Consider the following 22,925-nt stretch of genomic DNA (forward strand, 5'->3'; position numbering starts at 1 on the left):
TAAATAAATAAGTGAAATAAATATAGGTTCTAGAATAGGCTGATGTACTGGAAAGGCTCAAAGAACGTAAGGTTCAAAAACAAGTCAGTAGTCAGGAAAAGCTTCAAAGAGATAACAAAGCTGAGTCTTGAATAAAAAGTTGCTACTTGCTTAGGAGCAAAGAGGAAAGATCATAATAGTAAGAAGGAAAATATTAATGAAGAAAAAAGTGCCAAATAACTAATCATGGTAGGGTGACTATAAGCTATTCAGTTTAACTAAGGCCGACATGTAAGGAGTATATATAATGTTGGGTGGTAAGGGAGGGCTGCCAGAAGTAAGTATGAAGTAGGATGCAATGGCTCAATAAGAAAAGACCTTGTATGTACACTAAAGAGGACATAATCTATATCGTATAAACAACAGAAACCATTGAAGTTTAAGTATAAAAATCACAGGATCATAAGTTTCCATAATGTCTAAACAATTTATGCATTTGGCTTTTCTCAACAATGGTCAAACTAACATTTCACATTTCATTATATGTTAGAGAATTAATATCACCATTTTAGCATATGTGTTTTATATTTATATGTAAATAATTTCCCAGAACAAGGGTCTTACCCTCTAGCAAACTTGTGAATTAAACAACAATTCTACTACCTGAAGCGTAGGGCAGACACTAAAAATGCACCAAGTTTTCCAAGGAAGCATCACTAAGAGTCTACTTAAAGAATTCATACACATGATACATGCATTTGCATACACATGTAACATTAAGTATACTTTACTAATAGACTGTCAAAAGTTGTGCCCAGGTAAAGTCACAAAAGCAAATGTTTTGGCCAGACACACTTTGGTGTACCTCAATCAGTAGTACAAAATCATTGTGCACTAGCCAGACTATGCTTCAAAAATGAAGTGGCTCAGTCGTGAGCTGCACACATAAAAGCTTCATGCAGCTTAACACAGCACTTCTAAGTAGGAGGTTTGAGCAGAAGCTCTGAGTTCAGATATTCCAGGATTGGAATCCTGGCTGGGCCACTAATCTTATGCAAATCATTAAACTCTCTGAGTCTTAGTTTCCTTATCTATAAGTCTGGGATAATTATTCTTACACCATATAACTGTTGTGAAGATATAATGAGATATAGAAAGCACTTAGCATAGAGCTGAGCAAATATTCAATAAATAGTATTTTGTCATTTTAACTACAAGAGCAATTATTCTAGTTATGATAAATTCAAGTTTATGTACTAAATAATTCTGTTAGATTTGCATTATAGTATTAAAGACATTTCCAAAGTCTGATCCAACTGAAAATGTCTGAGGTGGGCCTAATGTAAACAAAAAAATAAAATAATAATAATAATAATAACAACAACACTGAGACAAATCATCTAAAAATAATGTATTCAAAGAACAAAATTTTGAAAACAATCATCAAGTTACACTTAATAATTACTTATAGAACATGGGAAGAGAGAGTCCAATCTTACCATAAAAATACTCAGCCTTTTTGAGGAAACGAAAATTTTACAATAAAACCTTTTCTCCAAATATAGTGCCATGCTATTCCTTTTTTTAATTTCTTGGCCTCTTACCAAAACACATAGTACAGATGGTTATAATCATGCAATGTCATATACCTTCTGTGGTATAATGATCCTCTCCTTACAGTTAGGCCTTGTATTTGACTTCAGTGAGCATCGGTCCTACCAGTCTGAAACCTTGGGCTTTGTTTATGCCTTGAAAGGAGAAGAATAAAAACATAACAATAATAACAACAAAAAAGGCAGAATACTAGCAAAGCAAGACTGTAAAAGAAAATTTACTTTGACAACCTGACAATGGAGATGACTCAAGTGAAAACAACTAGACTAACAAGGACCAAAGCAATATTACTAACTGTATCACTATTTATATATACTTGCATAACATAATCACATATACACATACTTCAAGGGTAGGTAAGACTGGGTCAAGTCACAAATGTAACTAGTACAGTAAAATGAATTTATGATGATTAAATATGCATTAAATGATATTGATGTGAACTACAGATTGCTAAGTAGATTCACTACTAACTCTTATAATATTAAACATATATTGTTATCCACTAGATCTCTGGGTAGCAAGCATTAACAATGGCTACCAGTTGAAAGACCAAATAATCTATCTGAAAATGGAAGAGAATCTTTACGCTGACACTGAAGTTACCCTGAAATTTCCTGAAATTGGTAATATATTTTAAAGTTTACAACATGTGATTCTGTTCTATCCAATATTCATTCAAATGAATTATAAGTTAGCTAGCATGTATTCTAGGGAAACAAGAATGGAGGTGAAAGAGAAGCTAATAAAACTATTTTGAGGTATATTCATAAACACCAAAATATTACTTGCATTCCTTTTCACTGTTAGGTTGATTTCTGTGTAATCTTTTGGACTGAAGTAATGAAGCATTATGATTCAACATTCCAATAATGTCTCATAAAACAAAGTTTAAACCAAACTGTTGTTTGATAACACTGAAAACATAAAATAATACTAGCATGATCTTTCCTGTATGAAAGATGACATACAGATGAAGATGACACTGACTCACCATCAACAGAGATGAGCTTCAAGTTATTTTTCCACAGTGGAGATGGACTTGCTGATCTAGCCAATTCTCTTGTCAAAGTTCCCTGGTGAACCACAGCTTATATCTACAAGATGAATGTTACCAATGGTCACAGAAAACAAATAAGTTAACTAATCAATGTAGATTTGAAACCTATGCTTTGGTCCCAAACCTCTATGTTCTGATGAACTAAAAATAAAGTCACAGAAATATATAAATATTGTATAATACTCACAACCAAAATTGTACATGTATTTACTTAGACACATTCATTGTATTCTATATATACTGACCTAAAAAATATGAATAATCAGAGCCTGACCTCTATCCCTAAGCAAAAAATGTTCTCAGCTAGCTTAACTAAAACAAATATTGCTTGTGACGTGTAAAATCAGAAGTGGATAATGAAAATGCTCAGAACATGAAAGCATGCCAACTTTACATCCCTCATCACCAGTAGCAATAACTGAGGAAATTACAAAATATTTTTGTTAATGTTAGCAATATTCTCAATAGCATTGCATGTGGTATGACTACAGGCAAAATTACATTGACATTTCCCAGAATTCTGAAAAATACTACTTTTTATAAAGAAAAAATATTTTCTTACTAGCTAAAGTACACATTCATGTTAATACAGACAAAGGTTTTGTAATTAAATAATCCTGACGTGGAATTTTATCAGTTGTCAGTTGAATCTCCATAAGAGTTGAGAAGCTGGTTAAACATTACTTGAAGACATAGTTTTTAAGTATAAGTAAAATCAATGTTATGTATTTCTTTATTATTTAATGGAATAAGACATTAGATTAATATCTATTAAAAGTCAATAAGAAACAGTAAAGAGGAAGGATGAGATCCAAGATGGTGGAATAGGTAAATGCTATGTTTGCCTCATCCCATGAACACATCAAAATTACAACTAAATATAGAACAATCAACCTGAAGAAGCATCTGAAGTCTAGCTGAACTGAAGTTTTATAACTAAGGATATAAAGAAATAGCCAAGTCAAGACTGGTAGGAGGGGTGGAGACATGAAATGGGCAGGCCCCAAACTTCTGTATGGTGGTTGAAAATCGGGAGGGTTACCTCAGCCACAGAGGTTACCCTAGAGAAGTGAGGGATTCCAGCCCCACAACCAGGCTCCCCAACCCGGCGTACTGGTGCCAGGAAGAGGAGCCTCCACAATATCTGGCTATGAAAAATGGGGGTTCTGACCATCTGGGTGGGAAACCCAGATATCCTCTTAAAGAGCCCGCACAGGCACTCAAACTGGGCTCCAGTGGAGAGAAGGTGACTCTGGGGGCATTGGAGACATATAGGGAGAGATTGAGTTGTGTAACTTCAGAGCGAAAACTGGAGGAACAGTTGCCATTTTCCCTATGTTGGTCCTCTTTCCACGCAGCCAGCATGCAGGCACCATCTTTCCTGTGTTGAACCCTTGCCCCATGCCCATGGCCAAATCTGAATCTCAATTGGTCTGGTTAGTTCCTCTTGCTCCACCCTGCTGACTCACTGAAACCCTGACACACCCAAATCCATATTGTACAAGGCTTTATCAGCTGCTGAGCCAGCATGGGGCAGCAGGCTTCAGAGTGTCCTGGCTTTTTTCGAAGCTACCCCAAACCCAGAACTGGTGGCAGCCATCCTTGGTTCACTGCGTGTCCTCTCCCACACACCTCCAAGTACAACATAGGCAACAACCAAACATGGATCACTTTGTAGCTCCTACCAGGTACTCATTGGCCAGTCACAGGCAGGGGCAGACTTGGTCCTGCACTAGAGTCCCTCCCAAGAAGACCCAGAACCAATATACGTAGGGATTGGCTTCAGACCACAGCATTTAGCCCCACAAGTGGCACACCCAAAAGGAGGTCTCAACAGGCAATAGAACATGCTGGGGCAAATCTTGCTCTGTGGGGTATGCCCCCCACACAGCACCCCATAAGCTATGGATGAAGTCAAATCCCACAGACAGTCAGCCTAAGGGTCAATCCCAGCCACTGATGTGCCAATAGCAATCAAGGTTCAACTCTAACAAGATAGTGTACACACAACACACACAAGAGACACTCCTGGATCACATGGCTCAGGTGACTAGGGAGACTGTGCCACTGGGCCCCACAGGACACCTACTACATAAGACCACACGGCCAAGACTGGAAGACATAGTAGACCTACCTAATCCATAGAGATAAACACAGAGAGACAGCAAAAATGAGGAAACAAAAAAATATGTCCCAAAAGAAAGAACAGGAGAAAATTCCAGAAAAAGAACAAAACGAAGTAGAGGCAAGCAATCTACCAGAGACAGAGTTCAAAACAATGGAAATAAGGATGCTCAAGAAACTCAGTGATAACTTCAACAAAGAGATAGCAAGCATAAAAAAGGACATAGAAACCATAAAAAAAAAAACAAGTCAGAAGTGAAAAATACAATAACTGAAATGAAGAATGCACTAGAAGGAATCACCAGCAGAGTAAATGAAGCAGAGGATCAAATCAGTAATTTAGAAGACAAGGTAGCAGAAAACACCCAATCAGAACAGCAAAAAGAAAAAAATAATCCAAAACAGTTATGATAGTTTAAGAGACCTCTGGGACAACATCAAACATAACAACATTCATATCATAGGGGTACCAGAAGGAGAAGAGAGAAAGCAAGGAATTGAGAACCTATTTGAAGAAATAATGACGGAAAACTTTCCTAACCTGGCAAAGGAAATAGACATACAAGTCCAGGAAGCCTAGAGAGTACCAAACAAGATGAACCCAAACAAGCCCACACCGAAACACATTATAATTAAATGGCAAAGGTTAAAGATAAAGAGAGAATCCTAAAAGCAGCAAGACAAAAGCAGTTACCTACAAGGGAGCTCCCATAGGACTATCAGTTGATTTCTCAACAGAAACTTTGCAGGCCAGAAGGGTTTGGCAGGAAATATTCAAAGTGATGAAAAGAAAAGACCAACAATCAAGATTACTCTACCCAGCAAGGCTATCATTTAAAATCAAAGGACAGGGTGGCCAGATGGCTCAGTTGGGTAGAGCACGAGCTCTTAACAACAAGGTTGCCAGTTCAATTCCCACATGGGATTGTGTGAATTGAAAATAGCAACTGGACTTGGAGCTGAGCTGTGCCCTCCACAACTAGATTGAAGGACAATGACTTGGACCTGATGAGCCCAGGAGAAACATACTGTTGCCCAATATTCCCCAATTAAAAAAAAAAAAAAAAGGACAGATAAAGAGCTTCCCAGACAAGAAAAGGCTAAAGGAGTTCATCATAACCAAACCAGTATTATAAGAAATCTTAGAGGGACTTCTTTAAGATGGAAAAATATATATGAATAATAAAATTGCACTAACTACATATCTGTCAACAATTACTTCCAGTGTAAATGGATTAAATGCTCCAATAAAAAACACAGGGTGGCTGAATGGATATGAAAACAAAACCCTTACATATGCTGCCTAGAGGAGGCTCACTTCAGGTTTAAAGACACACACAGACTGAAAGTAAAGGGATATAAAAAGTTATTTCATGAAAATGGAAATGAAAAAAGAGCTGGGGTAGCAGTACTTATACCAGACAAAATAGAATTTAAAACAAAGGCTATAACAAGAGACAAAGAAGGAAACAATAATCCCACTTCTGGGTATTTATCTGAAGAAACCCAAAACACTATTTTGAGGGGGCATGTGCATCCAAGTGCTCATTGCAGCATTATTTACAAGAGCCGAGATGTGGAAGCAGCCTGGGTGTCTGTCAATGGATTAATGGATAAAGAGGAGGTCGTACATATACTCGTATACAATGGAATATTGCTCGGCCATGGAAGGGAATGGGTTCTTGCCATCTGCAGCAGCATGGATGGACCTGGAGAGTATTGTGCTGAGTGGAGGATGTAAGACAGAGAAAGACAGATACAATGTGATTTTGCTTCTATGTGGAATCTAAAGAAAAAATAAACAAAACAGAAATAAACTCATAAATACAGAGAACATTTTGATGGTTGTCAGATGGGAGGGAGGTTGAAGGAGTGGCTGAAAAGGGATAAGGGATTAAGAAGTACAAATTTGTTGCTACAAAGTAGTCATGGGGATATGGAGTATAAGATAAGGAATATAGTCAATAATATTGTAATAACTATGTATGGTGTCAGATGGGTACTGGATTTATTGGGGTGATAGATGGATAGATTGGGGTCAGAGTGGAAAAGGTGAAAGGATTAAGAAGTGCAAATTGGTAGTTACAAAATAGTCACAGGGGTGTAAAGTAAAGCATAGGGAATATAGTCAATAATATGTTAATAAGTATGTATAGTGTCAGGTGAGTACTAGACTAGTCAGGGGGATCACTTCTTAAATTATACAATCGTCTAAACACTATATTATATACCTCAAATTAATATAAAATAATATTGAATATCAACTGTAATTGCAAAATTAAAAAGGGAAGGAAGGTGAAGGGCAATGAAAAAGGGAAAAAAATTAATTAGCAACGTGGTAAGATTCAAGATAAATATGTATCTAGATCAGTGCCTGACATATAGTAGGAAATTAATAAATACTAAATAAATGTTAAAAATATTAAAACTAAAAGAGTTTATTCACTATTTGTTGAGTGAAGACTTAAATGTATCAAATAGATCAAACCTGTTAATTTTGTTCATATCTTCAACAATTTTTACTAATTTCTTCTTTGCTTGAATCAGCAGTTTTAAATATAATAGATATGAAAATTTCCTACCATAATTGTGGACATGTCAAATATTCATTAGAATTTATTCAGTTTTTGATTTATATAGTATTTGAAAGCCATATTAAAAGTCATACAAGTTCATGAATATTATTTCTTCTTGGTGGACCGTTTCTTTCTTTTAAAACTGTGTAGGGGGCCTTTTGATCCTTCAATATTTCCCCCCTTGAAATTCTATTTTGTCTAACTGGGGTATATTTTTTTCCGTCCCTATAATTTTCAACCTTTGTGTGATTTTGCTTTAGGTGTGCCTCTTGCCAAGCATTATATAACTAAACTTTGTTTTTCTATCCCATTTGATAATCTATGTCTTTTTATAGGTTAGCTTAATCTATTAACATTTATTGTAATCAATTATATATTTGGACATATTTTGAACTCTAGAGTCAAACTGCCTGGACTCAAATCCTGGCTTCACTAGTTATTAGTGTGACCTCGGTCAATCTGTTTGTTCCCTAACTTCCTCCTTCATAAAATGAGGGTACTAACACTACCTCAGAGAAATGTTAGCTTAGAATGAATAAATAAATGTAAAGTGCTAAACGGTATTTAATACATACACAGTAAGTGCTATAACAATGCTGAAAATTGTTGTTATGATTATTTTTATACGTTTTCAGTTTACAATACATTTTCTTTGACCTACATTTCCTACATTTGGATTAATAAAAGTTTATAAATTCTCTTTTTAAAAAAAAAGAAGCGGTAAACAACTAGACACAATTCAAACAAAATCTCAATACTAAGTACCTATGATGAGAAAGGCACTCACTATTTGGGGCTTCAGTGAACAATTATAAAAATAACAAAGCATGGTACACAATCTGAAAGAAATCACAATGTTGATATTATTGATACATTCCACTTTCAGTTCTACACAGTTGTTTGCAATAACAGACAGCTAAATTCTAACCTTGCATCCTTTGCTAGAATAGGGAGGATGAGGCGGAAAAACGCTGCGTCATACCAGATCTTGGCAGCGGCAGCTACCACCAGGATGAGGCCTTGGGTCTCCTCTTGCAACTGGAGATAAGGAAGTTTCAATAGAAATGTTGAGAATATCTGCTACAACCTGTAATGCATGCCCACTGCCACCTGTAAACAAATAAACTTTGTTAATTTTAAGGTACTATACAAATGTTTCTAGTCACATTCCATTTCAATGGGTCATTCTCTTTAACAACTCTTTATTACATTCCTTACCATCATCCCACACCAACTCCCCAAATCTGGGAGTCCTCCACTAGGCTTTAGCAAATTCCTAAAGTTCCCTTCATTTTGGTTTCCCATTTCAACAAGGCCCAGCTGAGCATCTTACAAACTATAAATGCTTAATAAATATTTGGTAAATTGAATTGAACTAGTCATCTTACTCCCTCAACTGTTACCTGAAAAATTATCACTTATTCTAGCTACAGCCACCATTCCTGACAGGACAGTATTAGATGAAAAGACAAAATTACTTATTCGTTCCGCAAATGTTTTGCTCAAACACCTGCTAGGTACTACGTTAAGTGCCATGCATACTAGTGTAAATAACACATGGTTCTTGCTCTTAAATAACTCAGTCTAGTAAGAAAGATAAAGATGGAAATTAGCCACCATAACACCCTGTAATCAGTTTGTAACGTTTTGTAGAAAGTGCTACAGGTACTAAAAGGAAGGGAAAACTGGCTTAGAATAAAGGCTTTAGAGAGGAATGTTGTATGAGATGAGTACTAAAGAATAAGTAGCTGCTGGACAGAGGGACAAATACAGAAAGGGCATTCTTGGTGGAAGGAAGAGGAAAAAAATTACAGAGGTGCCAAAGGGTACATGATATTCTGAGAACTTCAAGAAACTTTTGGAAAGTAGCAGATGAGAAGGAAAAGGCATGAGAAAGATCACAGAAATGCTTTATTATGCTAAAGAGCTAGACCTCTGTCCTGACAAAAGGAGGTAAGCCAGGGAATGTCGTGATCATTAAAAAGATCTTGACAGCAGTGGGAAAGATGGGAGGAAGAACAAGACTGAAGGCAAAGGGCCAAATCACATGAGATAAAACTGGCTGGACCTAACATTTATGTAATTATGGTGACAAAATTCACCGCTAAGGACTATTAGGTCTGTTACCAAAACGGTCTCAAATTCAGATATATATTTAGAGAATACTACAGATGCTAACATGTTTTAGAAAACTGTTTACATGATATAATCTCAATGAAAAAGCATGGCAGGAATTGCATAGGAATTACATCAAGATGCCAAAATATTAATAATGACTAGCTCTGGGTAGTGGGTTTACAGGTCATGTTTTTCTTCTTGTTACTGATATATTTTAGATTTTCTACTTGATAAAATTAAAAATAAATCCTAGAGCAACTCCTTGAAACTTAGCCGAAAGTGGAATTAACCGTAAAGGGCCAGAGCCACGATTCCATGACAACAAAATTGGCCGCAAAGTCTCCCTTTACCACTGTAGCCCACGTAACCTTGTACATAAAATACTCCTTCCTACATCAGGACCTAAACCTATGTCCTTTCTGCCTTTGTAACATCTTCTTGCCCTGAATGCCTACCTATATCTCAACTTCATCATAACACTAGCTATACCAATCTTGTACATGCAATACGAAGAACTCATTATGTGCCCCACACATTGTGACATCCAATCATATCTTCTATTGAAAGCCTTCCTGAATAGCTCTCCAGTTTGTTCTTCCTACAATTTCTTACAAGAATATTAGTGTGAAATTAATCTTGTTCCAAAACAAATATTCAGACGTGACTCAGTTAATACCAACGATTTGATAAACTGCATTTGATAAACTGCAAACGTATATATATATATATATATATATATATATATATATATATATATATAACCACTACTAAAGAGTTTTCAAACCTAGTAGAAAATAAATTGCACACTGTTCTGCGTTAAATTGCATTCCCCCAAAAGATGTTGAAGTACTAATCCCCAGTACCTGAGAATGTGACCTTATTTAGAAATAGAGCCTTTGCAAATGATCAAGATGAGGTCATTAGGATGGGCTCTAATCCAATATGACTGGTATACTTACAAATTGGGGAAATTTGAACATAGAGACAGACATACACAGGGAGGACACCACATGAAGATGACAGCAAGGATCAGGGTGATGCATCTGCAAGCCAAGGAACACCAAAGATTGCCAGCCAACTACCACAAGCTTGGAGAGAGGACTCGAATAGATTCTCTCCCTCACAGCCATCAGAAGAAACCAACCTTGCCAACACCTTGATCTTGTACTTCTAGCCTCCAGAACTGAGAGAAAATAAATTTCTATTGCTCAACCTACACCATTTATTATATTTTGTTACAGCAGCCCTAGCAAAATAATATACCTACTAAAGGAAACCATTATTTTTATTTCCCTGGAAGTCACTAGACAAAAACATTCTAAAGAAAGACTGTAAATCAGAAATAATAAAATTTCTTGCTATTCATGTTTCAATCTGGTAGCAAACGTGCTATTAATAATTAAGACAACCTAATGCCAAAAATCCCTCTGAGATATGAGTCATTCTCCATCCTATATAGTATCATTTACACATACAGCATCACATAAGCAAACATTGGAGAATGTTATCCTATAAATACTGGGACATGAGAATAACATGAAATTATGTAGCGGTTCCTCTGTTTTGTAAGAGTGTTGCTCTATGGAGTTTTATGTGCCTGTGATAATACAATTTGACTCACAGCAAAATCAAAAGCTAGATAGTGAGTTACTTGATAAGGAGCTATGAAATCAGCATAGGTCAGGAATGTCCTCTGTAGTGACATACCTCAATTCAAATCCTTGCTCTGTTACTTACCAACTATGTGACTTGAGCAAAACACAACCATCTTTAAGTCTCAAATTCTTCCTCAGTAAAATATAAATTTTATATTTTGCATGAATAGATTAAATAATATCTGAGCTATGCTTAGCATATAATGATAACAGGGTTTTAATAACTATATAAAAAGTAAAATTCAGTGGGGAGGGGGGTTCACACAGTGTGAGGGATATAAATGATAAACGTCTAAGTATTGCTTTGTCTTGTGCACCTGGAACTAATAAAATTTAAAAAAAAGTAAAATTCATACATTAAGAGGTTTTTTTACACTTCTCTGGGGTAAGACAAATAATTAGGCAAGCTTATATAAAAACAAAAGTCTTGGTCATACATGCTATATATAGAAACATTGCCTTTGACTAATTCCTTACTATAAAATGCGTAACTTTCTGGGCGGCCTGTTTGCTCAGTGGTTAGATAGAGTGCAGTGCTCATAACACCAAGGTTGCCAGTTCGATTCCCACCTGGGCCAGTGAGCTGCGCCCTCTACAACCAGACTGAAAACAACAACTGACTGACTTGGAGCTGAGTGAGCTGCATCCCCCACTAGACTGAAAACACTGACTTGAAATGGAGCTGATGGGTCCTGGAAAAACACACTGTTCCCCAATATTCCCCAATAAAACTTTTTTTTTTTAATGCATGACTTTCAAAATTTTAAAACCATTTGTCAAAACTCAAAACACATTTAACATTTAAACTGATTAATATTGGAACTGAAATACAAATAGGATCTTGGTAACTTTTGGCTCTGTCACCGAATTCGTTGGTATGCAGCTTTCAAAGCTCAAACAATACCACTCCCTTAGATCACTAATCGCTACCAGTCAAAAAACAACTATCTTTACAACTTAGACTGCCATCAGGTTAACTCTAATAGTATGGCATATTCCACTATAACCTTCTACCAGGTATTTCTGATTTGCTTTTTGCCTCTTTTTAAATATAAATCTTACACATTTAAAATATACATCTTGAAAATGTAACTAATAGGAAAGGGACTTATGTTGGAATTTATATCTTCATTTTGAGAAATGTGTAAATAATGCAAAACCCAGTCTATCACCAAAATTCAAAAGGCCTCATTATATCATGCAAACATGCTCCACAAGATACAAATTGTATTTCCACTGCTAATTGCAATAGGACTTATAAACTAAAATTTATATCTACATGTAAAGAAATAGAAGAAACTATATAATTAAATCCAAAGTGACTGCAATTATTATAGAGAGAGTGGTAGTAACCTCTTTTGTTAACCTCATTATCTAAACAGCTATCTACATTGGTCAAATTTGTTGGAAAATTTGCTTATGAGATAGCCAAACAGTAATTATTCTTAGCACCTTTTAATAAACTTTGGTGAACTATAAAAACATGTTCAATGCTATAAGAAATTCAATAATATTAGCACCAAAACTAACATGGGGTCAACACCAAACATAGTTTTTTTCCTAAATATTTATGAAAACATGTTCTGCCTCCATACTTAGTATAGTTTCTAATTTTAACTTAAATAGATTTTGTTGAGTTGTAAAAAAGGAATGTGCTTCTTGCTAAATAAGCAACATTAAAGCCACTTTTCCAAAAACACTATTATGCAATTACTTTTTATTTACAGAGAGAGAATTAGATTGGCATACTTAATTTCAACAAAATAGAGTATTAAGAAAAATTCTTAGATCTTACATTTTTTTAAAAACTGATTTAAAGTTAGCAAATGCCATATTCTATTTATTCAAGATATTTATTACAAATAATGTCATTTTGACTGATCCCAAATCATAATTCTAAGAATTTTTTCAGAAGGTAAAGAACAGCAATGGAAAAGTAAAATTTTTTTCTCTCTTAAAGTCCTAATATAGTAATATTAATAAAGCACACAAATACATTACATTAATATAATCTGTTAAATTATTGGCAAAAGACCACATCAATTATTATCCCCTTGAGGACAGGCACTATGCCTTTATCTACCTCCCATACCTTAAGCATAATAAGAACTCAATAAATAAGTGTTAACTACGTACACCTCAAGAACAATAAGCACAACAGTAACATAATTCTCCTAAGAATTATGGGAAATAATCCTAATGAGCTTGAAATTCAAAATGGGCCTGAACAAAAGTTTACAAAGCACAAATCTAACATTAATAGAAGAAAATTCTACCCCTTTTACTCAGAAATAAATTCGGAGGTCACAGCTGGAAACTGCGTACTGGTTGTATCAATAAAAAATATACAGCCAAAGTTATTAGGTTGGTGCAAAAGTAATTGCAGTTTCTGCAATTATTTTTAACCTTTTAAACCGTAATTACTTTTGCACCAACCTAATATTAGGACATGATCTCAACTTGGTCTAAAGCGAAGTTATTAAGAACTGAGCAGAAACAGTGCAGATATTTAAGTGCCTATAATCCTGGTACTATATATGGCAAAAAAATTGTTTTATCTTTTTACCATATTCTGCTGTTGTTTTTGTAAACACCACATATCCTTTCTACAGAGAACTATTATAAATAAGAGAGTGAGGTCACGCATGGATTGTATATGGACTATATAGATTCTTCTGTCTCACCGGGGTCTGCCTCTGGTTGTTGCATTACTGGTTTGGTGGTAAAATTCCATATTCTCACCACCACTTTACAGATTCATATTGTGGTCAGGGAGAAAACAGGTTAGTCAGGGCTAGTTTCCTTTACCCACACCTTTTCTCTTAAGTTTCACATACCTGCTGGAGCAACATGGGGAAATCAAACCAGTGCAGAAAATTTCTTATATTACATATTATAGATGTTCACCAGAATTCTCAACTACACAAGAATTACCTTTTGAAATGTTTACACACACACACACACACACACACACACACACACACACACACACCACTTTCCCTGCAGATAGAAATGCTATAGAAATGAAAGAAATCATATTTAGTGAGTGTGAGCAAATAAAGCAATAATTTAGACTAAATGAAAGGGGTAATCTGAATGTTGGTATCTGATTACATTGGGTCTCTCCTCCCCATCCTAACATACTGGAGAAATTTTCCTACTATAACAGAAGCTGCTGAACACATAAGATAATTGACCTAAAATACTCAGAAAAAGAAAAAATGTGTTATCTGGTTTGCTTGTTAAAACACAACTAACTTGAGAATATTTATAGCTTTGACAAAGTTGCTATTAGCAGCTTCATCTCCCCTGAAAAGAACAATTACTACTATTACAAGTTTCCAAGTATGTATTTACAGAAGGAAACAAATAATTTATTAAACCAACTTTTTGGTCTTGAAGCAACATATTTGGGAAAAGATGGTTTTATAATAGGTACAGAATTTCACCTCTAGAGTTATATTGCTATTTTTTCATAGAAGAGACATGGCACTGTGTGAATATTATGGCCCACGCTTACTCATCTCAACTAAGAATGCACTAAATTTGTTAGAATGAAAACCTGAAAGAGAACATACACGCATGTAATTCTAAATTGCCAGTTTTAGAATGGGGTTTTTCTCCAAAAAGAATTTTTAAAATGTGTTTTCACATTATTCTATCTGAGCTACTTTCACTTTTCTGCTCTTATAAGTTTGCTGCTAAATAGAAACAAGAAACAAACTCATTTTCAAACAGAAAGTCATTTGTGATTTGACCATAGCATAAGCCACATAAAAAAGGAAGAAGTAATTTGTTGAAGTCCTGACTGCCAAAATATATTGAAATTTAGATACACGTACACTTAGACACTTGTGTTTATGCCCATCCCTATTTTCCTGGTCCAGTTACCGTGAAGAGATCAGAAAATTAACTGTAAGGTAAGGTGCCTATTGAATACCTCACTATACTCAAACTATCATTCTTTCCAGGGAAGTCCAGAAAATGCAGAAGAGAACCACAGGCTCTGCAAGACACACAGAGTTCTTCTATAAGTAACTCCCAGGCTGATATGGCTCCAGTGTTTTTCCCCACAGAAAAGGTATTCTAAGAGAAAAACCTTTCCTGCATGCACAATCACAAAAATCATACAAGCCTGTGGATAGTCTTGAATCACAGTCTACAGCAGTGGTCAGTCAGCTGGTACCCAAAAGATGACAGATAATGTGAACTAAAGAAAAGAGTGCTTGAATAGAAATCAAGAGACTGAGTTTCTGTCCCAGCTCTGTGATTTAGTATATGGTTTTGGGCAACTTACTTAATCTCTTTGGGACTTTGTCTTATGTTTGTTTTTTGTTTGTTTGTTTGTTTGTTTGTTTTTCATATGGAAAAGAAGAGGTAATCAAAAAACTTTAATTATGGCTAGAAAGCCATCAGAAAACACATAGATCTATCCCCAACTGCACAGGTGAGGAAAGTAAAGCAGAGAAACATGCCCAGTCATTTAAAAGGACAAGTCACTCATGTCAAATTTTTAGACCATGTAAAAATAGTATGTACAAGACAAAAACGATTATAATCATCAATTTAGGATAATGATTATCTCTTCAGGAAGAGTTTCAATTGTACTGATAACTTTTTATTTCCCAAATTGAGTTTGGAGTACATGGGGTATATAGATAGATAGATAGATAGATAGATAGATAGATAGATAGATAGATGATAGATTGATAGATAGATGATAGATAGATAGATAGATAATATAGATTATATATATATATATATATATATATATATATATATACACACACACACACCATTTTTTGTCTTAAATACTTTATAATCATTTTTTAAGTAACCACCAAAACATTTATCATTTTCCTGGAATTTTAAAGGTCAATGGAAATAGTGTGTGCTTTCAAACATTCTCCTGCTGAGCCTGAAAGGTAAGTATCACTATGCTTCCTTAATATAAGAAAAAAAAAGATTGAAATAGGTTGTAAAGATATCTCTTTCCAATCTTCCCGTTTAGTAAAATGTAAAAAATACACAAGTGGCTCAAAACACAAAATGAACTGTGTGAGTAGTAGCTTGATTAACCCATGTAAGAATACTGAGAGAGATACCTAATAATTTGTACACTAAACATATCCCTAAGAAAAATATATTCAAGAGTCACATCTGAGAGCCTAGCATTGAACGATTAGGATTGTTTGTTTGTTTTTACTGAGATGGAAAGGAACTGCAATGATTTACCTAAAGCAAGCAAAGTTCTTTCTAAACTTCTACATGGAAACCACCTGTAAAAACTAAGTGCCTCTGAAATCTCTGAAATTTTCCAACAGGAAAGTATAGGTCATTCAGCAAAATATATTTACTGTATAATACCATAATAGCTATTTAATTGTTATCATTATGATGCAGATATATAATGGAAACAGATGTTCCTTCTTCCTTTCAGCAAAGCACAGGAAAAGCATAAACTTGCTGATATTGCATGGACTACTACCATAGCACAATAGAGGGAAAAAAGACATTAGCACATGACAATATTAGTTTTTACTACACAACTAATTGCATAAAAAGTATAACTTGAGATCATTAAATCAATATAATTTTCAGCACTACAGAAGGGAAACAAATAGATTTGTATAACCAGCCTATTTCACATCTGCAGTTGGGAAAATACTTCTGAGAGACTAAGTATATGCAAAACGCTACCACTGCTATCAGAACACAAGGAAAAGACTGTTGTTCTATTTTATTTGCTCATGTAACATGAATTAGAATGCTGCCTCTACAGAGAAATTTTTAACTGGAAGAATCTTTCTGAAAAACAATTTGGCAATCAATATCAAGAACCTTAAAAAACAATCTATACCCTCAGTCCAAGTAATTTCTATTCTAATAATGTATCATAGGGAAATAACCAGAGGGATGATTAAAGATTCATTTAAAATGCTATTCATCGTAACTTTATTTACAATAATGGAAAATTAAAAATCTAACTCTCCAAAAGTAGAATGATGATTAATTAAATTATATATGTTAAAACATTATACAGTCAATATAAATAACTTTAATAGTAATTTTAATTACATAGAAAATTTTTCATCGTATAATGCCAACTGAAAAAAAGCAGATACGAAGTGGTATCTACATATTTTTATAAATATTATACACAGGGTGCCAAAAAAATGTATACACATTTTAAGAAGGAAAAAATTGTATTAAAATTGTATACTCAAAAGATGAATACAAGTCACGTTTGACTTCTACAATTGCAAGAGGTGCTCAAAGTAGTTACCATCAGCGTCCATACACTTCTGATTACAGCAAACTACTGCTTGAGCAATGTTGACCAAAGTGTTAACATCTCTTAAAATGTGTATACATTTTTTTGGCACTCCTGGTATGTAAATATATAAATGCTTGGGGGGAAAAGGCTTGGAAAAAATATTCAAAATATCATTTTTAACTTTTGAAAATTCTCCATTATGAGCAGATTCTACTTTTTAATCAAAAGATGTTATTTTTTCTTTAAACAAGTATACAATTCTACTTCTATGCTCTAATACTCTCTGTCCTTGTCCAAGATTTCTAAAAAATTTCTGGATTAAATAATTCTATAAATATTTTTGGTATACTGATTTAAAGTTACACTGGCATGTTATTCAATCCCAAAATCTGGCATAGAAAGAAAACTATTTGTTAACTACATAGACAACACTTTTTTTTTTCCTGAGTTAAACAGGATCTTACAAATTAGAGAAAATTTTATTGGGAAAAACATTATAGATGCTTACTTTAGAGCCATTAATATGATGTGTTTTAAGTCATCACGTTGAGGTAATTTTTCAATTAAAAATATTTCTAAAGCAAATAAAGTAGCCTATTAATTGCTCTCCCAATGTGCCAATAAAAAGTTTGATATAGCTTTCATAGGACTCCTAGTTTCATGATTGTATTTTTACAAGAAGGAGCTGATTTGTCTTAGGCTATTACTGTCTATTACTTCTAGAAGTCTTAAGGAAAGGTGGGAAGCAGCAAATTCTGGCAATCTGCCTAAAGAGAAATCAATGAAACAAATTAATCCTTCGCAGGCTGCAATGACACAGTAATCCATCATTCAGAGCTGCTTTTATATACCAAATCAGAGAGCAGAGGAAAGAGCCCTGGGGGACATCACAGACAACAACTTACACCAACACTGGGAAAATACTGAGGAATCAGTTTATTTAAAGAGGATAGATTTCAGTTGATTGCCTATTTCGTCAAATAAAGATTTTTTCTTTCACAGCATGGTGAACCCAAGGCCCAATGACTATATCTTCAGAATTCAGCACCATATATACCGGCTGACATCAATAGGGGATGAATGTTTTTAAATAATTAACATCGTTAATCAGTATGAACAAATATCTGGCTAAAGTAATATTACTTTTTCCATTAAACTTCCAGGTGTTAAATACATTCTGTTTTCAGTAGGGACTAACTATAAATTTACCTACTAATCTGCAACTTAACTGACCAATTTCTGATAAACCATATTTGAGGTATTATTTCACAAGCAAAATGTAACCATTTAAGATGTGTATAACTCCCTAAATACTGTGTTAAATTTAAAGGCTTAAGTTTTTAATTTCATCTCTTGGAATAAATTTCAACAAGCAAATCAGATTACATTAGGTTGGTACAAAAGTAATTGCGGTTTTTGCAATTATTTTTAACCTTTTAAACCACAATTACTTTTGCACCAAACTAATAAATAACTTCTTTTAAAATGATAGTTTTTTGGCTTATAATATAGTTGACAGTGCCGAAAAATAAATTTAAATGTGGTTTCTTTTTTAAAGTAAATTTATAATCAATATACAGCAATACATTCACACTGAGTATATTTATTTATATGTATACAAAAACATATGGATCTAAGTTTATTCATGCTTATGTAGAATTTATGTACCTAAGGATGTCTTACTACAATAATGTAATCTGAGGGGAAGTATATTCCCTAGATGAAAACTAATGACAAAAGCTATAAAGTCACAGTGTATTACCATTGTTAAATGCATGCATCATTTTCATGGTTAAATGTGAGGAGTTAGTGAAAGAAAAGGATTTTCAAGAAATAAAATCATTACAATGGTCCTTGAAATGTTAAAACCCCAAATATCTAATCACAGACCCAAAACAGAAAAAGAATGTTAAATGAATGCTAACCAGTCCATTTTTTAAATTTTATTAGTTTCAGATGTACAAAACAATGTAATAGACATTTATCATTTATATCCCTCACACAGTGATAACCCCCCACTCCCCCTAACTAGTCCATTTTTGAGTGGCATCTTCTTCGATTCTGAGGTCCATGGCCACATGAGTGCAATTCCTGGCCATGCTGATGCATTTTTAATTTAACGTATGAATCTAGTATTTGATTTAATAAGGTTAGGGGTATTACATTGTTGCTGCTACAGATGAACTGTCAGCAATTTAATGTAGTGAAATCTTACAGAGGAATATATATGTTAGGGGAGAGTGAGAGAGACAATAGCTATAATGCAATCCCTTCACTATCCATGACAGTGGCAAAAGCAAAGCCCCCTTTTTCCCAGACTGCTTTGGGCACCAAAACATTTTCCTTTACTAAAGATGTTGACCACCGGTAACTCACTGAGATGACAGTGAAGAGACTGCAGCAAAATCTTACAGGTACACCTTCAAAACACTGTCCACGGCATCATTGGTATGCAGACAGACAAACAAGAAGGGAGAAAATTTATTTTCTCAAGAGCAATTCTGCCAAAATACAACCAAAGGAGAGAAGTTTTAAAGGCTATATCAAAGTAAGGAGATATTAAAGGCTATATCAAAGTAAGGGGAGGAAAATCCCCCTGAATTTGCTGGAACAAACACTTGGGGACTATTAGAAAGCTTCTTGCGCTGCTGTGCTACCCTGCTTGTGGGCTTATTTCCCCAACCTGGACACCTGGGAAGCATGTTGTGCTCCAGCTTTTCCCTGACTTTGAAGAAATGGATAATCTAAGAAGCAGTGCTGCTGCTGGGGTCAGTAAAACTATGCTAATTGGTGAACCTAATTGTTTCAAGCAGTCCTGCCTCTAAACAGGGAGAGCACAGTTGATGGAGTCAGTCTGTTCCTAATAAAATGAAGAAGCACTGAATTAAATTCCCAAGGAAGGCACTATAAAAGTTTCCACAGTGTAACCAAATGACTTCACCTACGCTATTACCCCTAAGATGACATCTTTGAAAGAAAGCAGACCCCAGTCAGGCTCCATATTCATAAATTGGCTGAGCCTAGGCCAGTGAATCTGGATTGATTTAAAAAGGCTTTTTCATCCTTCCAATCAAATGAAGTCATTGTTAATTAGATGCTTTCTGTTAACAATGTCACTCTTCTCCACATTACCTGCTCACACTTGCAGCGCCTCTAACATCTGGAGTACCAGTTCTCCTGCAATCAGTCCTCACAAGTTTGGCTGGAGGGTGGTGGTATTTCCGTTTCTCAATCCCTGTCTGAAGGAAGACGCTTCAGTACAACGAGATGCATACAACTTTCTAACTTGAGAGATTATAAACAATCTCTAGGAAAACTCTCGAGATATGGTCTCCCAAAATCTTTTTTATGAACTACACTGCAGTTTCTCTGTGCTGTTCCCGCTTTGTAGCTGGATGTTTTCAACAATGCCTAAGGCCACAGAGTCAACTCCCACTGACTTTCCAGTTTCTTAAAACCAAGCTCCTCCTTAACGGGTTTGAGGTTTCCCAGCCGTGTCCCAGGCCTTGCTCCCGACCCCTCTCGGCCCAACACCTGAAGAGCACTAGCTGCCCAAGGCAGGGCACACTGGTAGGCAGCCCCGCACAGGGCAAGGCTCAGGGCACTCCAGCCAGAGAGGGGAGAGAAGCGTCCTGGGGGAAACGCGCAAAAGCCTCTCCTTCGACGGCGGGTCTCTGAACCTTGCAATGTGGGGCGGAGGCCGGCCCCCGCTCCCTCCGGGCCCATTCCAAAGAAATCGCCAGCGCCGACCTAGGGCGAGGGCCCCGGGTTCGGGGAGCGTGCGCCCCCCCCCGGTCGGGCCCGGCTTCCCTCTTGAATCTTCCCCGGCGCTGGCCCGGACTTGGTCACTCCGGTCGCTCGCGGGGTGGGGGCCTGCAGCGCCGTGAGGGTACGGCTCCTGTGGTCCGACCAGGTCCTGGCGCTACGATCCCGCGGCCCCAGCCCCTCACTGCGCGGGGTTGCCACACTTGGGTCGAGCGCCCGCAGCCAACCCGTGAACGAGGCTTCGTGCCCGGATGTGGGCCTCGCTTCCGGGAGCTGCTCCCGTTGGGGCCGCGCTCAGGGCGGGTATTCCCAGGCCTCGAGGCAAGGATCCCCGGGGCCCCCACAAGGAAGCCTGACGCGCAGAGGGCAGAACTCTTTTGCAAGAAAGCGCCCTTGTGGGGTGAGGAATGTGAGGAGACACACGGGAGTAAGGGCCCTTGACAGTGGAGGGGACGGTGCCTCCGGGCTGCCCTCGCAGCCCGCAGCGCGGAGGACCTCACTGATCCTCGGACTTGGGCGGACAAGTTAGGATCTCAGGACCCCGGCGGCCCGAAGGCGCAGGCCTTCAGGAAAGCCCCGGGGACCTGCCTCCAGGTCACGGACTTCATCCCCGGCTGGGAGCAACTGAGCGGGAGTCGCCCACTGGGGTATGAACCTGGACCCGGGACCCTGTCCCTGACTCTGAAGACGAGATCACGGCCTTGGAGTCCTCCCTAGCTGGGGCTGCGGAGGGGTCAGAGGGCTTCACGGTTAAGCGACAGTGAGTCCCAATGCCTAGACCTCACAGAGGGGAGAACCACACTAGATGAGGTTAGACGGCGAGGGTGGAAGGACAGAACCACACCGAGACAGGCCGACTCTGCCAATGGGGGCTCTGACTTGCATTTCTTCAAGTCCTCGACACCAAAGCTTCGCCCTGTAACAACGTACGCCTTCTCCGCAAGAAGATTTGGGGAAATTAAGTTTCTTGGGATTCTCACCTCTGGCTCAGGGAGGAAGGCAGAGAAAAGCAGCAGCCGAAACACCTGCGATCTCTCAATACAATAAAATATGGTCGGTAGTTGGAGTCATTTCTCCTTCCGTTTCCAGAGGGAGCTCAAGCCTGAAGCATCAAGGTTATCCCTCTCCAAGGTGCAAAACAGTATAGTCGCAAAACTGGTCAGGGACACCACCGCACATGTCTGGAGGAAGCTCCCCTTTGCAAACAGAAAGGGCTATCTGATTTTTTTTTTTTTTTTCCATTTTAGTGCTGGTGTGACCAAGTTTGGGGCTTGTGCACTCCTTTGACCCTCTGGAGACTAAACTAGAACTGGGCAAAGGGAAATCAGGCGAGAGAACAGGAAGGTGCTGAGAAGTGGAGCGAAGTCTGAGTGGGTGGTGCGCAGGGCTGCTCTGATCCGAGGCGGGACCCCGCTCCAGTGCGAGTAAACCCCAGGACACATTGCCCCAGGGCCCTGGGGTGACCCAGCAAAAATATGAACACGTGTCCAGGGTTGCTGGGCTCTGGCTCTGCTTTTCGGGGGCCACACACACACACACACACACACACACGCACACATCGGTGCGTGTCTCTCCCCTAGCTCTGGGGTTCCTCTGAGGTTGTCTAGTCAGCAGAACCCTGCGAGTTGCCGCCGAGCACCGCCACTTGACCGCTCACGCTGAATGAGGGGTAGCTCTAGCCCGGGAGGGAGAGCAGACGAAGGCGCCTGTCGTGTGGGGACCCAGCCCAGCGCAAGGGAAGGGCTGATAGAGTGACA

General features: G+C 37.2%; 1 protein-coding gene across 12 annotated transcripts in view; it reads right to left on the bottom strand.

The window, feature by feature from the left end:
* LOC109448683 (uncharacterized) overlaps positions 1 to 22,925 on the bottom strand; it is a 149,536-nt gene that overhangs the window by 115,828 nt on the left and 10,783 nt on the right. For 3 of the 12 annotated variants that reach the window (XR_016020693.1, XR_016020694.1, XR_016020696.1), the window contains 3 exons: positions 8,336 to 8,463; positions 2,588 to 2,690; positions 1,629 to 1,727 (listed from right to left, as the gene is read on the bottom strand). Coding sequence is in view for 7 of the 12 variants with exons in the window: in XM_088796616.1 (XP_088652742.1) it covers positions 8,409 to 8,463; positions 20,536 to 20,642 (162 nt within the window). In the remaining 5 variants the exon portion in view is untranslated. Of the gene's footprint in view, positions 1 to 1,628; positions 1,728 to 2,587; positions 2,691 to 8,281; positions 8,464 to 20,535; positions 20,643 to 21,153; positions 22,090 to 22,148; positions 22,574 to 22,925 lie in introns of those variants that run through there. The other 9 variants (XR_016020695.1, XR_016020697.1, XM_088796621.1 and 6 more) reach the window with 9 other exon arrangements.

The sequence above is a fragment of the Rhinolophus sinicus genome, chromosome 3 (genome assembly GCF_057876585.1).
Source record: "Rhinolophus sinicus isolate RSI-liver-muscle chromosome 3, RSI-T2T, whole genome shotgun sequence".
In the NCBI taxonomy this organism is placed as follows: Eukaryota; Metazoa; Chordata; class Mammalia; order Chiroptera; family Rhinolophidae; genus Rhinolophus; species Rhinolophus sinicus.